Source organism: Diospyros lotus, chromosome 1 (assembly GCF_014633365.1).
Source record: "Diospyros lotus cultivar Yz01 chromosome 1, ASM1463336v1, whole genome shotgun sequence".
Taxonomy (NCBI): Eukaryota; Viridiplantae; Streptophyta; class Magnoliopsida; order Ericales; family Ebenaceae; genus Diospyros; species Diospyros lotus.
In genome coordinates this window covers 14,883,830-14,907,657 of record NC_068338.1, presented here as the reverse complement: position 1 = coordinate 14,907,657, position 23,828 = coordinate 14,883,830, and the positions used below count along the sequence as shown (strand labels likewise).

The following is a 23,828-nucleotide window of genomic DNA, read 5'->3' as shown; positions in this document are numbered from 1 at the left end:
GTCAACAATGTCTTTTCAGTTCTCAGTGCATCAAATACATTCTTCTTTAACATTATTTAAATTCATGTATCTTGTATTAATTTCAAGGAGACCTTCGGCTTTTATATTATTGTTGACAACACCTATAGAAGGGGACCTCAATCGTCTCCCCAGGGCATCCAAGCCCAATAATAAAAGGGTGTTTGGCTTAGCAGTTTGACCACTTGTAAGCTATCAATGAAAATTAAATGTTGTATAGCTTATTTAGTTACACGTTTGTTAAAACTTAAAGAGCTTAAACGTTGCCGAACTTAAACGTTGCCGAGCTTAAACGCTATTTGATAGCATTTTAGAAAAGTTCCCCCCCCCCCCCCCCCCCCAGCTTTTCTCAAAATGTTATTCATACCTTATTTAGTTGACCAAGAATTTTACAATTTTACCCTCCAACAACTATCATATTTTCAACCTTATCCCTCTTCTTCATCTCTCTTTCGTTGCCCCTCCCTCCAACTCCTATGTCGTCGCCGTCACCGCCTCCTGCCCCATCACCATCACGATCACCGCCTCCAGCTCCTCCGTCGCCGTCGCTATCACCGCCTCCTGCCTCCAACCCCATTGCCGTCACCTGCCAGCTCCTCCATTGCCATCGCCACCCGCTGCTCCATCACCACCGCCACCTCCTGCCTCCAACTCCTCCATCGTGACTTCTACCTCTCGCATCCAACTTCCAGCAAATCCATATATTTTTAATAATGGTATTAATATATTTTTTAATAATTGTATATAATTTATCAACATGTAATTAGAACAATTTTATTAATTGGACATCAATTTATAATTTATTTTTATTAAAAATAAGTATTGTTATGAATTTTATTTGTATCAGTGTTGTTAAAAGCCCAATGCGCACTAAGGCGCAAAGGGTCTTGGAGCCTGAGGCGCAAGGCGAGGCGGTGCAAGGCGCATGCTGACTGAGAAGAAAGAAAAATATACTTCTTAATTGAATAATAAGTCATAAAATAGATCCTAATCACATATCAACATTTACGTTATCAAAAAATTCAAGAATTCAACATATATTAAATAAATCACAATATAAAAATAACTTCATGACATACCAGTAAATTTCAGCAAATTAAATCCAATTAAGGATTAAAACTTCTATTCTATTTCTAAATGTTGCAGTTCTATATGAGTATACTTGAAAATTTGTAAAGACTAAGGCTAAATTATGCCAAAAAAATGTTAAAAGAAAAACGAGAAAGAAGAAGCAGCAGCAGGCATCAACAAATAAAAATTAAAAAAAAAAAACTAAAGAAGAAGAAGAAGTAGCAGCAGCAGCATAAGAAAGATGAAGAAGAAGCAAAGGAAGAGAAGAAGAAGAAAAAGAAGCAGGCTAGCAGTAGCAGTAGTGTAAGAAGAATAAGTAGAAGTAGCAGCAGCGTAAGAAAGAAGAAGAAGAAGCAGAGGAAGACAAGAAGAAGAAGAAAAAGAAGCAGGCTAGCAGTAGCAGCAGCGTAAGAAGAAGAATTTTAGCATCAACGGAAGAAGAAAAAGAAGAAGGATAGCAGGAGAAGAAGAAAAATGAGCAAGAGGATAGCAGCAACGTAAGAAGCAACCATGTAAAAAGAACAAGAAGGATAGCAGCAACGTAAGATTAAGAAGCAGCCGCATAATAAGAAGCAACAAGGATTGCCGAAGAAGAAGCAGGCTAGCAGCTGCTAGCAACGTAAGACGAAGAAGAAGCAGGGATTGTTGATATGTTACCTTGGCCTAGAAAAGCAGAAGCACCTCAATCAGAATTGGAGAACTAGAGAAGAACTTGAGGAGTTGCAATTGCTGTGTTGCGTGAGAGAAAAGAGTGCTGCGTAAGAGAGTTTTGGAGCCTTGGAGGTGTAGTCTCTTAGCCTTTTAGAAATCAGATGAGCTGGAGCATCATATTTTTGAGTTTTGTTGACTTTTCAATATTATATTTTATTATTTTCTCTCTTTAAATTTTAACATAAATGTTTAAAAAATAAAACATGCTGATTTTTCAACTGGGCATGTGTGCCTGATGGATGTGTGCCTGGCTGGATCTCACCTCGCCTCGACATAGCAAGGCGAGATGGCTGCGCCTTGAGGGGCCTTGCGCCTAGGCGCGCCTTTAACAACACCAATTTGTATTATTCTCAGTGTTATTAAAAGCCCAAGGTGCATTAAGGCGCACAAGGGTCTTGGAGCCTGAGGCGCAAGGTGAGGCGCGAGCCTAGTAGAACTATGCGCAAGTTAATAAAAATAAAATAAAATAAAAATATATGTCCTAGTTGAAGAAAAAGGTATAAAATAAGTCCTAACTTCTAATAATATAAAAAAAAACACTCTAAAAACCAAACATTTTTATATTTTCATCATTAGAAGCATCATCTCTAATATCTTCTTCCACATCATCTACTCCTCTTGTTGGATGATTTCTATGGTTTAGAAGTGTGATGATAATTTCATACATTTTTTTGGTAGGTAATATACTAGACTTGAATTTGCATCTTTCTTTGTTTTGGTGACTTAATGTTGCATTTTGTTATTGCATGCCTTGAATTTGTTCAATTCTCCCTATCCATCTTCATCTAGTTCAAATTCAATTGGAGCATTTGAAGTAGTAGTCTTTTTACTTATTGTCAAATTTGTAGTTGAAGCAACAAATTTAAACTCTAAACAATAAAAAATTAAATAAAGTAACAAACAGTGAAATAAAAAGCTTGAAAAACAACTAAAAAGCCCAAGGCGTGCGCGCCTTTGCCCAAGGCACCTTTTGGTTTGTGCCCGCCTGGAAGGCTTTCAGACGCCCAGCGTGCGCCTTGCGCCTAGGCGTGCCTTTAATAACACTAATTATTCTACAACATGTCCATTTTAGTCTTTTTGTTAAGTTTTTATAGCTTATCAACTTTTTCAAACCTAACACATAACTATATAAATGACATCTTAAAGAACATTTATCCAAACACATTATCAACTTAAACGCTAACCAGCTTTAAAGCTTTACATAGCTTTTAAGTAGAAAGGCTTAAAAGCTCTCTTAAAAAACCGTACGCCAAACACCCTCTAAGCCTTCTACTTTCTTACACCATCTTTGTCTTTCTTTGCAACTTCAAGACAATCAATCAGAGGTTATTACATTGGTTCAAGTACAGAAAAGAAAATCTCTTGAATGTACACACTCAGTGTGAGTCTCAGTTGAATCCCAGAGATATTGTTGTTATTGTTTCTTCCATTTGCTTGTGGAATGGGCTTCAACTATCTTCAAGATGCATTTACACACCTCTAAGCCTTGAGAGTTAATCTCAGTATTTTCTATCTCATCAGTTCGAAGAATAACTTTTTTTCCTATCAAATCAATGATATCCAGGGTAGACAAGAATGTCTTACATAGAACCACATGGAAGCTAGTGGGGTCTTCACCATATTGCACTTGGGCAATTAGACATGAGGAGTGAAAAGGAAATACAAGAGACTCGTTTTCTCTGTCTTTGCCTTTTACTTATTACATTTTGTATTTGATGAGCACACAAAATAACAGAGTAAAACAAGCAATGTAACAAAAATCCAACAAAGAAGAAATAAAGATAGAGAGAAGACTAACTTTCTAAATGGTGCTGGGGCGTCCATGTATGCAACATTAGCAAACCAACTCATCTGCACCCAAAAAGAACAAGATATTCCAAGATATTGACAACTCAGATATATTTAAATCAGCTAAGTACAAGTACAACCTGGGCTTTGAATCAAAGTGGAATATAAAACTTTGAAAAATGATAAGGCTCACCGGGAAATGGAAACACTGAAGTAGGAATTAATTTATCTTGATTTAGTGTTTTATGTTTTCTGGGCAACCAAATAAAAACTATGCGCAAGATAACCAACCCTTAAAAAACAAAAGAAAAAACAGAATCATCAACAAGATTAGAATAAGGAAGGCCAAGTGGTGCATATGCGTACATGTGTTGGACACTGTGCTCCCGCAATGTGATAGGAATGCGAAAACAATCCAACCTTTTTCAACAAAAAAGGAAAAAAAAAAAATTAGTTCATCACAATAAAGGCAAACCCCAACCCCCAAAACCGGGGGGGCGGGGGGGGGGGGGGGGGGTGTTGGGGAAACAGGCAGCAGAGAAGGGAAGGGAAGGGAACACTACCTCGGAATAGGATTGCATGAGAAGACCGGAAATGTCGTGCCGGTACTTTGGTTCGAATTTTCCGTTCAATTCAACGAGACTTCGTTTCCATCGGCCCCTTAATTTGAATCGAAAAGAAGGAAAAATTATTTAAAGTTGATCGAGAAATAAACATAACAAAGAGCGAGGGAAACAGATTATTACCTTCTGAGGGGATTGGGTTGCTCAGTAGGAGCCAAGAATCTATCGATCTTATCCATACAGCAACGCTATTGCCTCTCTCTCTCTCTCTCTCTCTCTCTCTCGCAGAGCAGAGTCGATGACAACGGCTGAGCGGAGAGGTTTGTGGATTTTCCCGCCTTTTCTGACTTGAGCCCGGGGCGGTGCTTGGGATGGCGGTCTCAGGCTGTCAGCCTTTTTATAGGGTCTCATCGCACGCCGACTGACTGAATGATTACATTAATTAATATGAACGTATGACATTAATTAATCATCACCAGTTTTAATTTCGCTAAATTGGATTCCCACGTGAATTTTAAAATCTCAACTAACCTTATTTTCAATGCTAATCTTAATCAGTGTTTTTAACATAATTTAAGAAATATTTTATTATAATTATATCAAGTATGAGAATTCTATTATTTTTTATGTTGATTTCTGTCAAAATTAAGATAAAAAATCCATGTCTTGTGATAATTTTAATCAGTTTAATTATTTTAATTTAATAATTAAATTTGATAAATGATCCTTAATCAAAGTTGAATCAAACTAACCATTTCAATAGATTCGATTTGATTATTTCAAAATATTTAATATAGATATAAAAAAATGGCAACTTGAAGCACGTGGTCTTCAAATTACATTTTTTTATAAGGCGTGGATTGACCTTATTTTGTTTACTTTGACAATTGCAAGCTTGAGTATTTTATTGGTAATTAGTTACAATTTTTATCTTTCAAAAGTAATCATGACGCCGCCCAACTTAGATTACGGTAATTGGGTGGGTCTAGGACTACAATCGACAACTAGATTATTTTTCCTTTGGAAAAAATGGTAATTTAGTCTTTAAAGTTTTTTTTTATTTTGCTTAATTTAAACTCTGTTCTCTTTATTATTTTCAATTTATTTTTAATTTATAATTTTTTAAGATACTGAAAACGCATTTATTTTACTATTTTCAAAAATATATTTTTAAAAATAACAAAATTATAAAAAAAAAACATAAAATAACAAATGTGTTTTCAATCAAAACTAATTGAAAACATAAAACGCGAAAAACACCACCCCCACCCCCAAACCCTTTTTCGTAGGACTCATAGTCGATCCTTCTTCTTTCTCCTCTCTTTCCATTACCGTCAACCTCACCTACCACTACTGTTGCCGACTCCTTCTCTTTTTGCATTCATTCTTCATCGTTGATGGCCACATGAAGTCGTGCTGCCAATGATGATGGCTCAATGATGTCGACGGTGGCTTGATGAGGCTTGGCAGACAACGACCATGCCAAAGCAAGCAGGTGATGATGGCTTGATGACTGTCGGCTGACCAAGCAACATCCAAATGACGACCATGAAACCATCGGTCGCAGTGACTAGTGGTAATTGACTGCATTTTTTACGATTGTTTGAAAACTAAAAATTAAATATATCAAAATTTAGCCCTTAAATCTGACTCATTTTGTATATATCAACCCTCTTGGCTTGGCCTTTTTAATGATAGGCTCTAATTATATGAATCTTGACTGACGATAGTCGCTAGCGACAGAGAAGAAATAGGTGCTAAAGAGAATAGAGAAAAAAAAATTATACTAAAATTTAGAAAATAAAATTATATTTTATTTAAAATTTTAAAAATGTAGTATATATATTATAATAAAAAATATATATTGGGTATAGTATATTAGTATGTGTATTACATATATATTATGTATAATAATATTTAATATAAAATGTTATATTAAAAAGAGTTAATTTTATTATTTAATAATCAAAAATTTTAAATAAAATATCATAAAATAATACTTTACAAAATTTCAAAACAAACACATTTTTTAGTTTTTTGTATTAAGAAACAGTTTTTTAGAATGACAAAAAGAATGCATTTTTAAAATTTTTAAAACACACTCAAAATTCAAAACTCAAAACTGAAAATTAAAACACGAAATGAATACTACCTTAGCTTTTAAAATTGGCTAAATAGACAAATATATCCCAAATTTTAGGTCAATTTTTAATTTTATCCTGATTTGGCTATTACTTCAATTTAGTCATCTAACTTTCAAGTTTGTTTCAATTTTATCCTTGATCTAGGAAGCGTGTGCCCAAGCTGACGTGGTTGCTGGTGCGTCATGTAACTTACAACTTAGCATAAACAGCATCGTTTAGGTAATTTTTTTGTCATTGAGCACTGTAATACCCGAAAAACTTTCGGGTAAGAAATATGAGATTTCAAAGGAAATCGGTATTAGAATAGTCCAAGAAAATGTTCGAATCGACTAGAGGGAATGCCCGGGGGCTCATATATCTAAGGAAATAGGCATATACCTATTAAGAATCTCAATAAATTATTTGTAGCATCAATAGAAATTAGATCAAAAATGATTTTCGATACAACTAAAATACAGATATGATTCTGGTTGAAAAATCGAATTATCATAGTAAACTTTCGAGAGGTCAACGAAACCCCAAGAAAGTTCATATTTAGTATGTAGAACAACCCTTTAGTGGTTTCAGAAATAAATAAAAGGATTTACGACCAAAATAAAGGTTTGGGCTTAAGTGTAATTTCTCAAATTTGCCCGAAAGAGGTCGAAATGCCATTTTTTCGAATCTTAATGGAAGAAATGAAGAGTTCAAATCTTGAGGGACTCAATAGAAGTTATAGAAAGTTCAGGGGCTTCAGGGAAATGCCAAAATGTAAAGTAATCAAAATGAAAAGATAAAAGTGCAATTTTCAAAACTTGGAAGCTGCCATGGTAGACCAAGCTTTTGGCCACCCTTCCCATCACCGAATTCGGTGGCAGAAAACCCAAGAAATTGGTAAGGGACGTCGGGGTAAGGCCCCATAATCAATCCTGGCTGACAATCGACCTTAACTTGATCAAAAACGGCCAAATTTTTGGTCGAAATCAACAATAATTCACCTTCGGTAAATCAGCTTTTGGCAACTTTTGGTGCGTTTTGGACCGATCTAGGCCATGGGAAGGCCTTAGTAGCTTTGGGTGAAGCAAAATTCGTTGTTTTGGGGTTCGAACTTGGCTATAAATAGAGGATATAGTGACCGAGGGTTTTGCAAGATTTGAACTTCAAATCAACCTCATTTTTTAATAAATTGAGGCACCAAATCATAGAGCTTTTGTTTCCCATGAGATGAGGATTATTTCTGGAGATTTTGAGGAATTTTGGAGTTCATTTGAGTGATGATCAAAGTTTTGCTGGAAAAATCGATTCTTGTTGGAGCCGGACTAATTTTTGCTCGAGGGAGATCTTTCAGTTGTTATTTCAAGCTCAAATTTGGCCAGAGTGATCGACTCGAGGTAAGCTATCTTCTGGTATAGTCAGTTTAATTTTCAGGTGTGTCAACGCCAGAGAAGATGACTGGAGATAATTTTTATTATTTTTTAAATGCTGAAAATAAAAAAAATAGAGTAAAAATAGAAATAAGATGGAAAAACATCCAGAAATACAAAAAAAAAAAGGAATAGTTTACGTTTATGAATTTTTATTTGAGAAGTTTCATGAGAAAATAATTATTTTGAATTCTTAAAATGAAACTTGATTAGAAAAAAATAGCAAGAGGTTTTGGAAAATTTCCAGAAATTTTTTGAAGATTAGTCAAGAATTTTCATGAAGAACCATTGAAGAAATTACTTGATTAGGTATTTATTTTGAATTTCGAAAGAATTTATGACTATAAAAAATAGAGAAAAATAGGAAAATTGAACAATGCTTGCTACGCTTGAACTGAACGTTCTTAGGGTCTAACTTCTTTCCAGAACTTAACTTAGGATTGGAGGCTTGCTGACTTGTTCCCTGGATGGAGTCGATTCAATCCATATTAGCCTCAGTAGTCATTTCTTGTAGCACCACCTCAGCATAGGACCGAGTACTTATATTGCTGAGAGCCTTCTGAATCCTTAACTTTAATCCTCCAAGAAAAGTTGGCTTTCTCAAGCTCATTTCATTTAATGTAATTGGGTCAAATCCAAAATCATTTAAGTTAACTTGAATCCAATAGTGCTCTTGGGTTAAGCCTAATGTGCTAGCAAAAGACCCTAACCCAATTAATGATTAAAAAATTATATTCATAATATAATTTTTTAATTATTCTTATTTATCCAATAAATAAATGCACTATTATTAGTAATTATAAAATTACTAATTTATCTATTTTCTCTTTGAAAGTGATTTCTTTGTGGGTGGGACTTTCTGGTTCACAAATAAATTGACAACAAGAATAATCAACAATTAATTCTTGTAAATCACGAGTGACATTAGCAATATGTCATGATTACCCAATTTATTGTGAAACATATATTGTAAACCTTTTACTACGTTATCATGCAATACGATCCTTCTATCATCCTATATCCCGACAAGATATGAGATTATGATCAGTAGGTCGAATCTCTTAATCTCGTCATATGACCAAATCCAAAATCAATCTTGACTAATTATGACACAACCTTTATGGAACAAATTCCATCATCATATTACCTTGGCCAAGGATTGATCGTCAAGTGATTATTGGATTGCATAGCATATCTTCCTCATAAATCTCGAGGTGATAGATTCCATGTCTAATGCACACATACCTCATGTATCACTGAATTAGGCACATAAATACGTATGATTATCCTTGATTAGAATAACCACATAATATCGTTGATATCCTAATCTACCGATACACAGATATCCATGTCATCTCAGGTCTAAGGACTAGTTGCAAAATCGCAGCTAACATTAAATCATTGACCTGTGAGAAATAACCCATGTGATTTAATATTAACAGTCCCGTTCAGTGAACTCGTTCTTGTAACGAGCACCCACTCATCTTCCTTTTATATCTCATACAGAATGGCATGAGACTCACCAACCTTATCTTTCAGTATCTCATACTGAATAAGGAAGAAGACGATGTGCTGGCCTTTACGAGTTGCTATTATCCAGATTAGGAATTCTATGGTCAGGAACATGTTTATAGTATAATAAACTGTGGATTATCCGTAACACGTATTCTTCACTCTTAAGAATGGTATCTACTCCTTATTATACTAATGGATGTATGTTTTATAATTTAAACCATATTGTAATTTAAATAAAACATAAACTTGCCATTAAATAATATTTAAAGAATTACAAAATCGAGTCCCTTTGTGTCACTAGAATTGGTCTTTAGGGCTCATATTTAACATTCCGGGTATTATAGAAAGTTCATAGAGGGGTTCTCAAAGATAGCATCACCCCTTACGAAGCTAACTCAAAAGGGCGTGAAGTTTGATTGGAACGAGCAATGTGAAAGGAGCTTTTATATGCTCAAAGAGAGGCTCACAACCACTCCAGTTTTAGCCATGCCAAATGGGTTTGGAGGTTATAAGGTGTACACTAACGCTGCGAAGAATGGATTAGGATGCATGCTAATGCAATATGAAAAAGTAATCACCTATGGGTCTCGGCAATTGAAAAGGCATGAACAAAATTACCCGACCCACAATTTAGCATTAGTTGTTGTAGTGTTTGCCTTGAAAGTTTGGAGACACTACTTGTATGGCGAGAAGTTTGGAATCTTCACCGATCATAAGAGTTTACAGTATGTGTTCTCCCAGAAAAGATCTTAATATGAGACAACGTCAATGGATGGAATTCATAAAGGACTACGATTGTGTCATTCAATATCATCCCGGCAAAGCCAACATAGTGGCCGATGCCCTAAGTAGAAAAGAACCTGTGTGTATGGATGGAATCATGGTGTCCGAATGAAGTTAGTTGAAGCTTTCAGTTTGATGACAATGAAAGCTACTTGATCGGTGCTGTCGAACAACGATAGATTAGATGAAATATAGATTCGGATTTGCAATAAGGGTGCAACCCAAAGTCGTCTCCCAACGAACCTCAAACGGATCTGTCAAAACAAGACTAAACGTGGGGGGTTGTGATGAAAACTGAAATATAAACGTTCAAGAATGAAACAACGATGAAGTAAAACGTAACCCGCTACAAACCCTACCTCCTTACCACGGTAATCCTCGTCTCATTTATGAAAACAATCTGTTTTGGTTTGATTTTCTTTTGCTTTGAAAAACTCTTCTACAACCGTAAAAGATTAAATCCAATCGAGCAATCGCTCATACAAATATACCGTTTCTTTCTAATCAAAGCCTCAACCGAGTACGTCAATTAAAACCATCCAAAGATCATGCATGCATTCACACAATCGCATAAAAGAAACATACATAAACTTAGAGAAGGAAAGAAACAAAATCATCAATTAAAACATGAAAATCAAATTCCAAACCGGATTCAACAATATGACTGAGACTCAAACCGGGCAAGGGGTACGAGAATGTAGCGAATCACAAACGAATTAGCCTTCCATCTTCTTGGTTGAAATCGTGAGAGTTTTTTCAAAATCGGCCACTTAATGTGCTTAAATAGAGCTTAGGGAGGAAACCCTAGGTTACCGCAACTTCACAACCGATTTCGAATAGGATAAAGTGCATTCTGGGCTTCGGCCCCCTTCATCAAAATTGTAGATCAGGAAGAGTAGATGAACTTGGGCTTTTAAATCACTTGATTTGGATATCGGACGCCCAAGTTATGGCCTTTTAAAGAATCAGCATCTGTGTAGCTTTCCTAATTTGACCCAACTTTCTGGTCCCGACTTTGAAGCGATGTTTGGAGGCCCAAACGAACTTGGATTTGGACAAACCATACAATTCCAGAAAGCCCAAGAAGTCCTCTACAATATCTCTGAAGACATCATTCACGTTCTGAGATTGTAACTTGGCAAAAAACTTGAAAGAAGCATAGAAGGTCAAATCGTCAGCACACTTTTGCTTCTTTGTCTCCAATCTCCTTGTTTCCCTTCTTGCCATCAAAATTCCTCATGACCCAAGAAGCCCTAATCTGTTCAAAATAAGAAAAAATAGTGTGAAGCCCAATTCCTATGAAATAAAATAAAATAAAATCAAGATGAATAAAATGACACAACTAACGTGCAAAAAGACTAAATATGAGGGCTAAATAATATGAAAATATGCGCTCTATCACTACTCCAAAAGGAAATGCAGTCTACGTAGCCAGTCTCACCATCCAGTCAGAATTGATAGAACAGATACGACAAGCTCTCCCTGAAGATCGTAGAGTAGAATTATGAGTTGACGAACAAGGCCAAGTAAAGATCTCAAAATTTAAATTAAGAAACGGCATACTTCGATTTCAGGGAAGAATATGTGTGCCTCGAATAAAGGAATTAAGAGAAGCACTTTTGAAAAAAGCCCACCGATCTAGATATTCTATCCACCCAAGAAGTACCAAGATGTACATAGACTTAAAAAATGTGTATTAGTGGCCTGGAATGAAAATGGGCATTGCAAGATACGTTGGGCAGTGTGATACATGTCAGAGGATAAAATCGAGTATCAAAGACAAGGCGGAAGTTTGCAACCATTAGAAATTCCAGAATGAAATTGGAGCATATTACCATAGATTTCGTAACAAGGTTACCAAGAAGCCCTAGGGGAAATGATGTCATATGGGTAATTGTTGACAGATTAACCAAGTCTGCTCATTTTTGGCTATGAAGGTAAGTCAATCTATAAATAAGCTTGCCCAACAATACATCAATGAAATTGTTAGGCTACATGGTGTCCCAATAAGCATTGTCTTTGACCATGATCCAAAGTTCACCTCAAGGTTTTGGGTAGTCTGCAAATGTGCTTAGGCACTCAGTTTAGGCTAAGTACGGCCTATAATTCCCAAATTGATGGTCAATTAGAAAGGACCATACAGAACTTACAAGATATGTTGAGAACATGTGCTCTATATTTTTTAGGAAGTTAGGAAGAGCACTTGTCGTTAGTAGAGTTCGCCTATAATAATAGCCATCATAGTAGTATTTGTAATACCTAGGAATGGTTTGAGGATATAAACGGTATTTAATGAAGGGCATAAATGGAATTTGCGAAAAAATGAGACTATAGGGTATACTAACACATCTTTGGGCGACCGAATTAGTCAGAGGGAGTACCCCGGACCCTAGATAGCCAAGGAAAATGGTATAGTATCGACGAGTGATTTAAATTAAGATTTTTGGTATTGAAAGAAATTGGATCGAGAACAGTTTTCGGTACAACAAAAAATACAGCAGCTAGTTAGATCGTAATACCGAATTGTTATAGACGATGTCCAAAAAATCAACGGAGTGTGTCTAGGACTAATATTTGATGTATAGAACAACCCTTAAGTGATTTCAGGTTGAATCGAGAGGATTTGAGGTCAAAACGATCAATCGGGCCTAAGTGTAATTTTCTAAAATTGCCCGAGGGAGTTCAAAACAGTAAATTTTCGAAAGTTTCAAGGGAGAAATGAGAAGTACTAATCTTGAGGGTCTTAGTGATGGTGCTAGAAAGATCAGGGGCTTGAGGATAAGGGCCAAAATGCAAAAGAAAATTTCAAGAGGGTCAAATTGCAATTTTTGAAAAAGCTTCACGCGCATGGCAGATCTGGCCAAGATTTTGGCCTGAAAATCCAGAGATTTGGGCAGCAAATCATGTCAGTGCATGGCCAAGGACGGTCTAGGAGGCGTGTGGGAGGAGTTTTGGCTGGAAATCGGCCACGTGGGGGTCGAATTTAGCCTATAAATACCAAGAGTTTTTGACCGAATTTCGAGCATCAAATTGCTCGATTTTGAGGGCGAATCGAGGGAAACCAATAAAGGGCTTTTGATCCTTGAGGCAAGAGGAGCAATTCTGGTAAGTTTCGCGAGTTTTGGAGGTGATCTGAAGGCGTTTAGAGGGTGGTCGAAAAGTCGAGGCGATCCGCCTACCGCGACCTGCAACTCGACTTCTGGTGGGCTTTTCGGTGGGCTTTCGGCCTGAAACCGGTGGGGTTGAGATCGATTCTTCGAGGGCTTTCAGGGGATACCGGTTTCGGGGTCATCGGAGCAACTGCCGGCGACTGGCTCGAGGTTGAAGACGGTGGCGCGTGAGCTGCATGCACCAGCCTTTGCTTGCACCCACGCGCCAAGCGCGTGAAGGCGCGTGATGAGGGGCTTTTTGGTAATTCAACTTCCAGAAATTTTATTTAATTATTTTAGGAATTATGGTGTTGAAATATTTGGAAAAATAGTTGAGTAAATAATTAATTTGGAATTATCGAGGTGAAAAATGGGAGAAAATAGAGGAAATTATGAAAAAATTGAGAAAATGAATTTTAATGCTTCCTTAATTAATTATGGTGTTTAGGAAGTGTTGTGGTTCGTGGTTGACTGTAAGTTCGAGTACTTGTATTTTTGGCACGCAAAGCGAGGTCGTGCATGAGGATCAAGGCGATCCGAATACGTCGAGGTGAGTGGTTCGATCGAAAAACTCATTTGTGGATTACTGTGAGTGTTCATCCCCATGACTAGGTTTATTGTTGGTTTTACAAATGATTATTTACACTTGTATAAAATTTTGTACAGTAAATTGCATACATTGAGATGTTAATTTTATGTCATGCATGTTATGATTTTCGGCATTGGCATGTTATGTGTTGTCCATGTGGGACGTGAGTTGTTAACCTGTGACGTAGCCCTCGAGTGACAGCACTCGGGATGCGTGCCAAGAGTTAATGCTATGTGACCCACTTGGGACGGGGTGAGACGGACTTCACCCTACGATACTCAAGTGGCGGGGCTAAGAGTGGACACCACCCCGATTGTTGCCTCAAGTGGCTGGGCTGAGAGTGGACACCACCCAGGATCCTTTGAGCAATAGCATTAATACTGAGGTGTCGTTGATACCGGGGATAGTGCTGATGTGACACTCTTGGGGCTAGGGTTGCGTTGGGTTTTGGAATGCTTTTGAGTAGAAGCATAGAGCCTAACAATGACAATGGGGTGATTCCTGGGTTCATATATCGAGGTTCTCCCTCTTAAGCAGGATTGGTTTGCCATTGGGTCGATGTGGTCGTGTCGCTTTTAGAGAGATTGCATTTTCCCCGCTTAGGGCTAAGTGCTATGTGGGATTCTCTTAGGCTAGGGCATGTCAGGATTTGTCGGTTTTATATATGATTTTACATATCTGCATGAAAATATTTTTGAACTCTCACTTAGATGATTCAGCATCTAATTTGGACTATGTCCCTGGAATATTCAAACGTTCCAGGTGAAAGCAGTGGTGCCAAGGGAAAGGATGTCGTCGAGATGTAGCTGTTTCGTAGGTTCTTGTCTATGATGACGATGTTCAGAGATTATGTAATATTTTGATATTTTCGTGTGAAACATCGATTTGGTTATTGTAAAAGGAATTGTTAGTTATATATCATTGAGGTTATGATCTTGCTTCCGCTGATGTGATTGATAATACTTGTCTTAGTCTATTAATTATTAAATTTTGATATGCTAAGAATGTACGATCGAGATTGTCGAAAAATGACTATGATGAAGGTATGTATGTCAAGAGGCTTGGCTGGGTATATGATGTTAAAAAAAAAAAAAAACATTTCTGAAATCTCGTGGTAATGCACGTTGTGGGAAAACGGAGCGTTACAGTATTGGTATAATTGCCTATGAAGCATTATATGGACGCAAGTGTAGATCCTAGTATGTTGGACCAAAGTTGGAGAACGACAAGTATTAGGTCTCGAGATAGTTTAGATAACTATCGAAAAGATAAAGACCATACAAGACAGAATCAAAGAGGCTCAAAATCGTCAAAAGTCTTATGTTGATGTCAGGCGAAGAGATTTAGAGTTTCAAGTTGGCGACAAAGTGTACTTAAAGTTATCCCCTCTAAGGATGACAACTCAGAGCCAGAAGAAAGGTAAATTGAGTCCTAGATATATAGGGCCCTACGACGTCATAAAAAGAATCGGGCCAATTGCTTATCGACTCGCTTTTCCCATGACTCTAACCCATTTGCACGATGTGTTCCACGTGTCGCAGCTCCAGAAGCATGAGTCAGATCCACCTCAAGTAATGCCAACAAAAGCTGCTGAAGTGCAAGAGGATCTTTCCTATCTCGAGAGACTAGTCAAAATTCTGGATTAAAGAGATCAAGTTCTAAGGAATAAGTCAATTCCACTGGTTCAAGTGCTGTGGAGAAATCCTGTAAGCGAGGAGTTGACGTGGGAACGAGAAGCGGATATGAGAAGTAACTTTACATTTTTGTTCGAAGAATCAGTAGATAGAATGAATGTACAATTAGCAAATTTCAAGGATAAAATTTCTGTAAGGGGGGAGAATGTAAGACACCATATTTGAAATGAATAATATATATATAACATATTTCGTTGTTTCATAACGTTAGAATAGTCGTATTTAAAGATTTAGTGACAGATTGTTAACTTTGGTCAACCAAATCGATGGAGGGAAATACCCGAGACATAAACACCCAAAAAGAAAGGTATATCTATGGAAAGTGATTTAAAGTAAGATTTTTGACACTGAAAGAAACCAAATCGAAGACAGTTTTAGGTACAGTTGAGTTTCAGGCTAGAAAAACTAAATTATCGTATGAGACTTCCGGGAAGTTAACAGAAGCTTGAAGGGGCTCCGATTTGTGCAAATATCACCCTTGAAGTGGTTTCAGGATGAAATAATAGCCCGGTGAGACACTGGAGCAAAATCATCCTTATCGAGTAAGATTTAAGTTATTAATTTTGGATTTTCGATATTGTAATGCCAATTAATTTGATGTTTGATGATATAAATGCAATTAGAGAATTGTCTAAGTGAAATAGAGATGAATTTTGAGATTTAAATGTGTAAATTTCTTATTATTTTAGTGTAATATATATAATAATATATGTATATATATGTGCGCGCGTGTGTGTGATGACCTCTGTGAAAGCTTAATGGTTAACCTTTGTGCAAGTGGTGCAAGTGGGATGTAAAAAGTGATGAGAGAGTGATGGACAACAAACTTAATAATGAAGTCTTCTCTATAAGTGGATGGCTATATATAGATGGAGAAATAAGAAGAGTAAGCAAATGGCAATTGCCAAATGAAGGCAGCAAGTAAAGATGGCCGAGAGCTTGGAATTAGGAAAGAAATTATTCAGGCACGCGTTTTGAGGTCATGACACGCATACTGAGGAAGCCTAAAAGGCCAAGTTAAGGTAAGTAAAATTTCTTAGAAAATTTTAGAAAATCAGGAAAGTTATTTTATGAATTGTTATAGAGAAATATTTGAGAAATGTTTAGTTTGGATTTATGGAGGAAAAATAGGAGGAAATAAAGGAATATTATGAGAAAATTAAGAGAAATAGAATATTGATATTCTTGAATAAATATGATAGCTAGAGAATTTTAAGGTTCTGAATTGAGTTCGTTAGAAGCCTAGCACGAGAATTAAAATGTTATGAGATACGTACGAGGTGAGTGGTTCAACCTAAAACCAGTTTTAAGCAAATGATTATATTATATTGACATGCTATGTTATGCATCATGTATAGTGCATTTACATATATTGATAACGAATTATGCATATGTTCGCGATGATATTATTAATCAAGCAATGCATAAGAGTTTGGGATTAAGGACTGGCGCAGTTACTCTGCTAAGAGTGCACCCATACACCTCGATGTGGTAAGGAGGCTGTTAAAATGGAGAGTAGCAGTTGGGTGTGGTCGACTCAAATGAAAATGATGATGTTATGTTGCATTTTTCATTAATGCACGAAATATGTTTATTGTTCCCTTACTTAGATGATTCATCATCTAACTTGGGCGTTGCCCCTAGAATATTCAAACGTTCCAGATGAAGATTGTAGCAGAAACAAGGATGAATGAGGCATAATATGGCACTTAGCAAAGTGCAAGATGTAATGATTGAATGTTATGTAGTCCATGTGTTTAAGTTCTACTATATCGAATTCTGAATATTTTGAAGAATGATGATGTATAACCTTATTTATGGTTAATGGTAAAGTCAGGGTTCGAGGCACGTGATGATGTGGTCGATGGATTCTACGTGTAGATCCGATATTCTGCTTATTCATGAAGATTTGGTTATGTTATGTTATGTTATGTTTCAAGTCATGTTGAAAAACTTATATTCTGTTGATGAATAATCTTTAATTATGGGATATGTCCGAAGCGATCGTGTATTATTAATATGGTTCGATGTATGCTTAGGTTCGATTCAAGCTTCCGTTATTGGTGAATACCTAGCCTAGCATTGATGTATGATAGTTCTCATGCTAGGTAGATAAATGAGAAATTTTGGGAATTAATATGATGTTGAGATTGTTTTTAAGAAAAAAAAATATATCCCATATTTCTTAAGTTATAACATGCCCGAAAAACTGGAGTGTTACAGTTGGTATCAGAGTGAAATTTTATTTGGCAACTTAGGGGTTGTTGATGGTTTAGAGATTGTTGATTTAGAACAAATCTCGAGGAATGAAATGATAGGAATTGGAGGATTCATTTGTCGATTTAAGATTACTAGTCAAAATACTTATGCTGAATGATAGGGTAATTGATAGTTATTAAGAATGGTTGAATCATGGATGGTTCGTAGAATAAAATCCCTATTTAGAGACTTAGGGATTGTCAGTTGAAGTCCTAAAGGTTATTGATTTGAGGATTCAAAACTTGTTAAGTGATAGAACAACTAGTTGAAATGACCTATGTAACGGCCGGGGTCCACATAGCAATGTATTGTCCGGTTCAGGTCGCAACCAATCCCCGATTTTATCGCTTTGGGATTTAATCCCAAAAGGCACGTCACGGTGTAGAACACCCTTCGCACTTATATGCCTAGTTCCCCCCTTTGCATGGCTGATGTGGGATTCGCCTAAAGTGCTTACACTCACCCCCCTAGGGACTCAGCATCCTCGCTGAGGTTTGCCCCACCACCGTGCTCAGAGGCTTGGGGGTCGGCTGTGATATCATTATGTAATGGTCGGGGTCCACATAGCAACGTATTGTCCCGTTCAGGTCGCAACAAATTTTCGATTTTATCGCTCTGGGATTTAATCCCAAAACGCGCGTCACTATGTAGAACACCCTCCGCACTTATATGCCCAGTTCCCCCCCCCCTTTGCATGGCCAATGTGGGATTCGCCTAAGGTGCATACTGTAACACCTCTTCTCCTAGAACTGCCCGAAAAGAGGTGCTATGGATAAATAAAATAAAACTAACTGATAAACTGAAATCTGATACCATAGCTGAGCATCTCAGTCAATTGAAATAAAAACTTTGAGTCAATACAGACTGAAAAGCACAAACTCTGTCTAAGGGATAATCCCTCAATTGAAATATAAAATAGATCTAAACTGAGAAAACACTATAAAACTCAACAGACTCCCAGACATCTTTTATCTTGAGCGGCTTCACGTACACACACTATAGACCACTATTGCTAGGCGTCACATTTAGTACTCTCCCGCTAGAACTTGGAGGGGTGAAGAGTACAAGGTGAGCTACAAAGCTTAACAAGTAATAAGTTGGAAAGAATAGCTGAAACTGAATCGAAGAATATCGATACTGATAAATAACTCACTGAACTTGTAATGTATAATCACTATCTGTTTGCATTCATAAAAATATAATCACATAAACTGTAAACTAAATGCAGGTATGCAACTTTGGCTCATAAGTCCACATAATCTGATAATACATACATGTCTGATCTGAATCATGCATACATAAAAACTATAAGCACATATTGTGGGCAATATGCAACTAGCCCCCTGGTGGCCCTCAAGCGGGCAACTCATAAATTGAGCTGAAACTAAAACTGATGGGATCCCCGCGGACGAGCCGCCTAGCGCGCATAATGCAATGCAATGCTCACATAAATGCTGGCACATGATATGTAGTGCTCCATATAAAGTCATGCTCAATGCTCATACCAAAATGTATGTACATAATCTCACAAAATAATGCTGATCATGTCATAATAAAATAATGCTGAACATGATATGATCTTCATCTATATATTGCAATATAAAGATTTTATGAAGTATGATTTATGGTATGGGCATGATTAACTTGTTATATCCTGGCATATAAACTCATTACTGGAAGTTATTGAATAATTTAACTTAATTAAAACTTGAATTAAACTATTCTGGAAGTTCAATTAAGTTTCTAGAAAAGCCATCCAGATATCAGAAGGGATATCCGTATATGATGAAAGAGATCCGGATATGAAGAAGACTTATCCGAATACACTGACGCTCAAAGGAGAAGCTATTCGGATATGCTAGGATGTATTTGGATATGAACTAGGACATCCGGATATGATACTACTCATTCGGATACACTGGAAGCAAAAAGAACGAGCTATTCGAATATGATGGATAGTATTCGGATAAGGACTAGGACATCCAGATATGATTCTGGCCATCCGGATATCTCACTGAGGCATTCGGATACCACAAGAGATTATTCGAATACGAATTTTAACTTTTGAGGGAGGCGTCCGGATATCAGGCGACACATCCAAATATTATCTTGACATATCTAGATGTATAAACAAACCATCCGGATATCATACTCGATGAACTTAAGATACATCCGGATACGATACAAGGTATCCGGATATTACTCACAAAAAGTCTTAGACTCATCTGGATACAACACGAAGCATCCGAATATCACTCACAACAACTAGGCACATCCGGATACGACTCAAGGCATCCGGATACTACTCACAATCACTGTTGAACACATCTAGATACGAAAACGAAGCATCCGGATATCACTGGCCATTCGGATTTGAACAAGAGCTATCCGGATACCATTCACAAAGAACAACTGAGACATCCGGATATCTCAACAACCAGTCCGGATGTCACTCACATAAATCTTTTTGATACATCCGGATAGCCTTTAGCCCATCCGGATATCACTTACATACTTGGAAAACTCATCCAAATATGAAGGCTCACATCCGGATATCTACAACTCTTAAACTCAGAACGAACGCTCAGAGAGACTCTGATCTTGAATGAATCCTAACAAACTATATCATTCAGAATTAAAACTTCGGGCAACAAGTCCCAACTGATATGAAACAACTTTAGAGATGATTCAACGATGATATTTAATCGAATCACTGTATTAAACTTGCATGAATTGCCTGAAAAACTCATTGTAACGCATATAGTTATATATATATACGTATCTATTGGTTGATATAAACTGAAAACTGAACAATGATATTGGATAATCTGGAAATAACTCAAAAGAACCTGTAATGGAAGGAATTACAGAAAGAATACTTACCTTATGATCGATTGGATCAACGAAGCTTGCAAACTCTCCTCTACTTGAAACTGATGATGCTCCCAGACTTCTCTGTTCTTCACGACGTGAAGAAACTAAAGCTAATGGGCTATATATAGGTATAAAAACCCTAAATCCCACTCCTTTTATAATTTGGATTCCTTCTGATAATATAACTAGGAGACTTTAAACCAAAATCATCTCACTTATGGATCATCTTAATCTCTTAATCATAATAACTTTAATTAATAATTAAATTCTAATAACAAATTTCTAAATGACCTTCATGTCCTAGCATTTAATTTTCACACTAAATAACTAGAATTAAATGCTCTTTAAATGCTATTTAAATACTATTCTCTCAATTAAAAATCTAAATTGCCACCTTGGCAAATTCCTTTAACTCCGACATTAAAAAGAAATAAATACTATTCTTTTCCTTCAAAATCTCTAAATTGTCATATTAAATAATTAATTGACAAAATCGCTTAATCAAATACTTCAACAATTAATTAAATCATTCTTTAATAAATATTGGACCCTCTAATGGGTCGTTACAACCTAGCTATTAAAGTTAGAGCCCGATGATATAGTTCAAATGCAAGGTTGATTCGGTAACTATGATTATGGACCCATGAGATTAGGAAACTATTGATTTGAGGTCACTAGTCAAAATCCTTATGCTGAATGAAGGGATAACTAGTAGTTATCAAAATGATCGAGTCATAGACGGTTAGTCTGATGTGACATAACCTAGTTGTCAAGATTAGGTTCAGGAATGGATGATATGAATCTTTAAGATTCGAATGTAAGGATAAATTAGCGATTTTGAAAATGAAATGTGTAGGTTGAGAACCCTAGAGTTTGTGTCAAGGCAAAAAAATATGATGACATACTTAGATATTTCTATTCTAAGGATAGGAAAATAGCATTGGCTAAGATGATGGGTCCAAGTCCCAATGGCCCGAATTAGGGTGTGAGGTGTGCCACTAACTTGTTGAGCAAGGTTGGAATCCTAGGAAATTAACCCAAAATAAGATGGACCGTACTGTGGAGACACAATCTAAGGAGAAGGAAGCAAGTAATCTCTTGAATATGGACTGTGTGTCCTATTTAAAGAATTGCATCTGGGTTTGTGGTCATCTTGTGAGTTGGTTATGAGATAAGCAATGTGAGGCTCAAAGGGTAGATTAACCTCAGTATCTAGTGTGGCGTGCTAGTGGGGTCATGAGATGGGTCGTTTTAGCATATGCCTCGAGGATAGAGTTGGGTTGCATGGAATGAGTTATCAAATGTGTAAATTGGACATGGTAGATTTAATGCATACTCGTGAGTCGTATAGGCACTACCTGTTCAGTGATGTGATCACTAGTAACGGGGACCTAGGGTATGGTTCTTGCAAAAGGAGTTCGACATGTGGCAGCGATAGTGAATGATAGTTCCGGGAGGACTACATTGAGATCGTGGAGTTTCACCCAGGGCATCCCCATGTAGGGGTCAACGCTTGGTGCAGGAGTAACCCTACTATATGACCAGGTTGATGGTGACAGCTTGTGTGCTGACTGACAGTGAATGTAATGCCTAAGAGAAACTAATTTGATGTCCGCATGTCGATAGTCAGTTGGATCTGAAGAACAAAATACGAAAGGCAGTGGAATCTTGGTGAATGAGATTTCGAGTAATAGGGCATAGCCAACCCAAAGCCTTGACAATGAATTGTGAGATGGTAATCTCAATTCAAAGTAGAGTTTGTGTACCTAAACCACGAGAGTTGCTTGTTAGGCCATATCAACCATAAAAGTAATGATGAGAGACCTAGTCAACAAAGCTTGTGACTACGGTTCAGTGTGCCAACTGAGCTTGAGGATTTGGAAGTCTGTGAGAAGGGTTACGTGAATAAGTTATGCCTTGTGCATTCGGATAGGGACTTGAATCGTTATAGAGATTTAAGGTATACATAGGTAAATAATCCTTGGAGGTTCTGAGGTTTGGTTGTTTATAGAAAATGGTTGTAACGCCCCGTTCCCACTTACGGGTGCTACTCGTAAATAATCAACTAACTATTCACTCGCTAAGGCAAAAATGAAGAGACGGACTATGTTTCAATGAGAAACGACCTAGGTGGGAACTAGGTTTCGTCTTCCCTTCGCTCCACTCAAGACTTCGGGAAAATATCGAAACAAGCCCGCGAAAATAAAACCCGAAACCTCATAAAGTGTCACCCCTTCTCAAGCTCTTAATGAAGAGTCAATGATGATTTCCCAGGATTCGACAAAATAAGAAAACCATATCCGCTTCACTTAACTATGACATAAGGCCTTAATTATAAGAAAATATTTTTCTTTGCCCTAACTATTAACCCATTTTTCTCACTTCCAAATCCTTTAGAAAATATTTGGGTTAATATTTTTTTCAAAAAATTTAATAAAATTTTCCTTATCAAATCTCCATTGATTTTCCTTTTATTTAGTTCAAAAATACCTCAAATTTCCAACCCTTAGGAAGTAAATTTTTGAAATTCAAACATCAAACTTCCTCATCCATTTTCCAAAACTCAAGGAAAATACACTTTTATTTTATTTTCTAAATTATAGGAATTTTCCCAAAATGCCTCAAAATCTACATTAATTTAATAAATATTTTGGAGGCTCAAATCCACATTTATTTATTTACCCTTTTTTTTTTTTTATAAAACATGCTTTATTTCCATAAATTTCAAGTAGCATAATTAAAATAAGTAAATAAATAAAAATAAAAAAATATATAATCAGCAGCAGGGGGCAGCGGTAGCACCAGTCGCGCTGGCCGCTGGCGCGCTGGCCGCCTGCCGCATGCCTGCTACGCCCCAGATGCACCCCAGCCGCGCACCCAGCCTTGCCAGCCCGACATCCACCGAAAAATATTTATTTTTTATTTCCTTTTTAACCCAAAATTTTACAGAATACTTAGATATCTCAAATACCTTCCAAAACATCCAAGTTTTCATCTATCCTTCCACATTAAGCATACATACATAAAAGCTAAATAAATACATCCATTCACAAGACAAAACATACACCATCACACACACTTTTTTTGCTCCATATCCTTCAACCTTCCAAAACTTTCTTTCCTTTAGAAAATTCCCTACCTACAAAGAGGTCAAAAGACCTTATGAGCCATTGCTCAATAAGGGTGCTATGCAAAAGTAAATGTAAAAATGAGAAACACATGTAATGCAAATGCAATGCAATAAATGGGTAGTCCTCCATGACCTCA

At 36.7% G+C, this 23,828-nt stretch overlaps 1 protein-coding gene across 2 annotated transcripts in view; it reads right to left on the bottom strand.

Moving 5' to 3' along the window:
* The window catches only part of LOC127790420 (uncharacterized), a 131,863-nt gene that overhangs the window by 85,728 nt on the left and 22,307 nt on the right, over positions 1–23,828 (bottom strand). For both annotated transcript variants that reach the window (XM_052319941.1, XM_052319947.1), the window contains 4 exons: positions 4,335–11,254; positions 4,152–4,248; positions 3,955–4,008; positions 3,599–3,651 (listed from right to left, as the gene is read on the bottom strand). In XM_052319941.1, coding sequence (XP_052175901.1) covers positions 3,599–3,651; positions 3,955–4,008; positions 4,152–4,248; positions 4,335–4,390 — 260 coding nt within the window. In that variant the 5' untranslated portion in view covers positions 4,391–11,254. The remainder of the gene's footprint in view (positions 1–3,598; positions 3,652–3,954; positions 4,009–4,151; positions 4,249–4,334; positions 11,255–23,828) is intronic.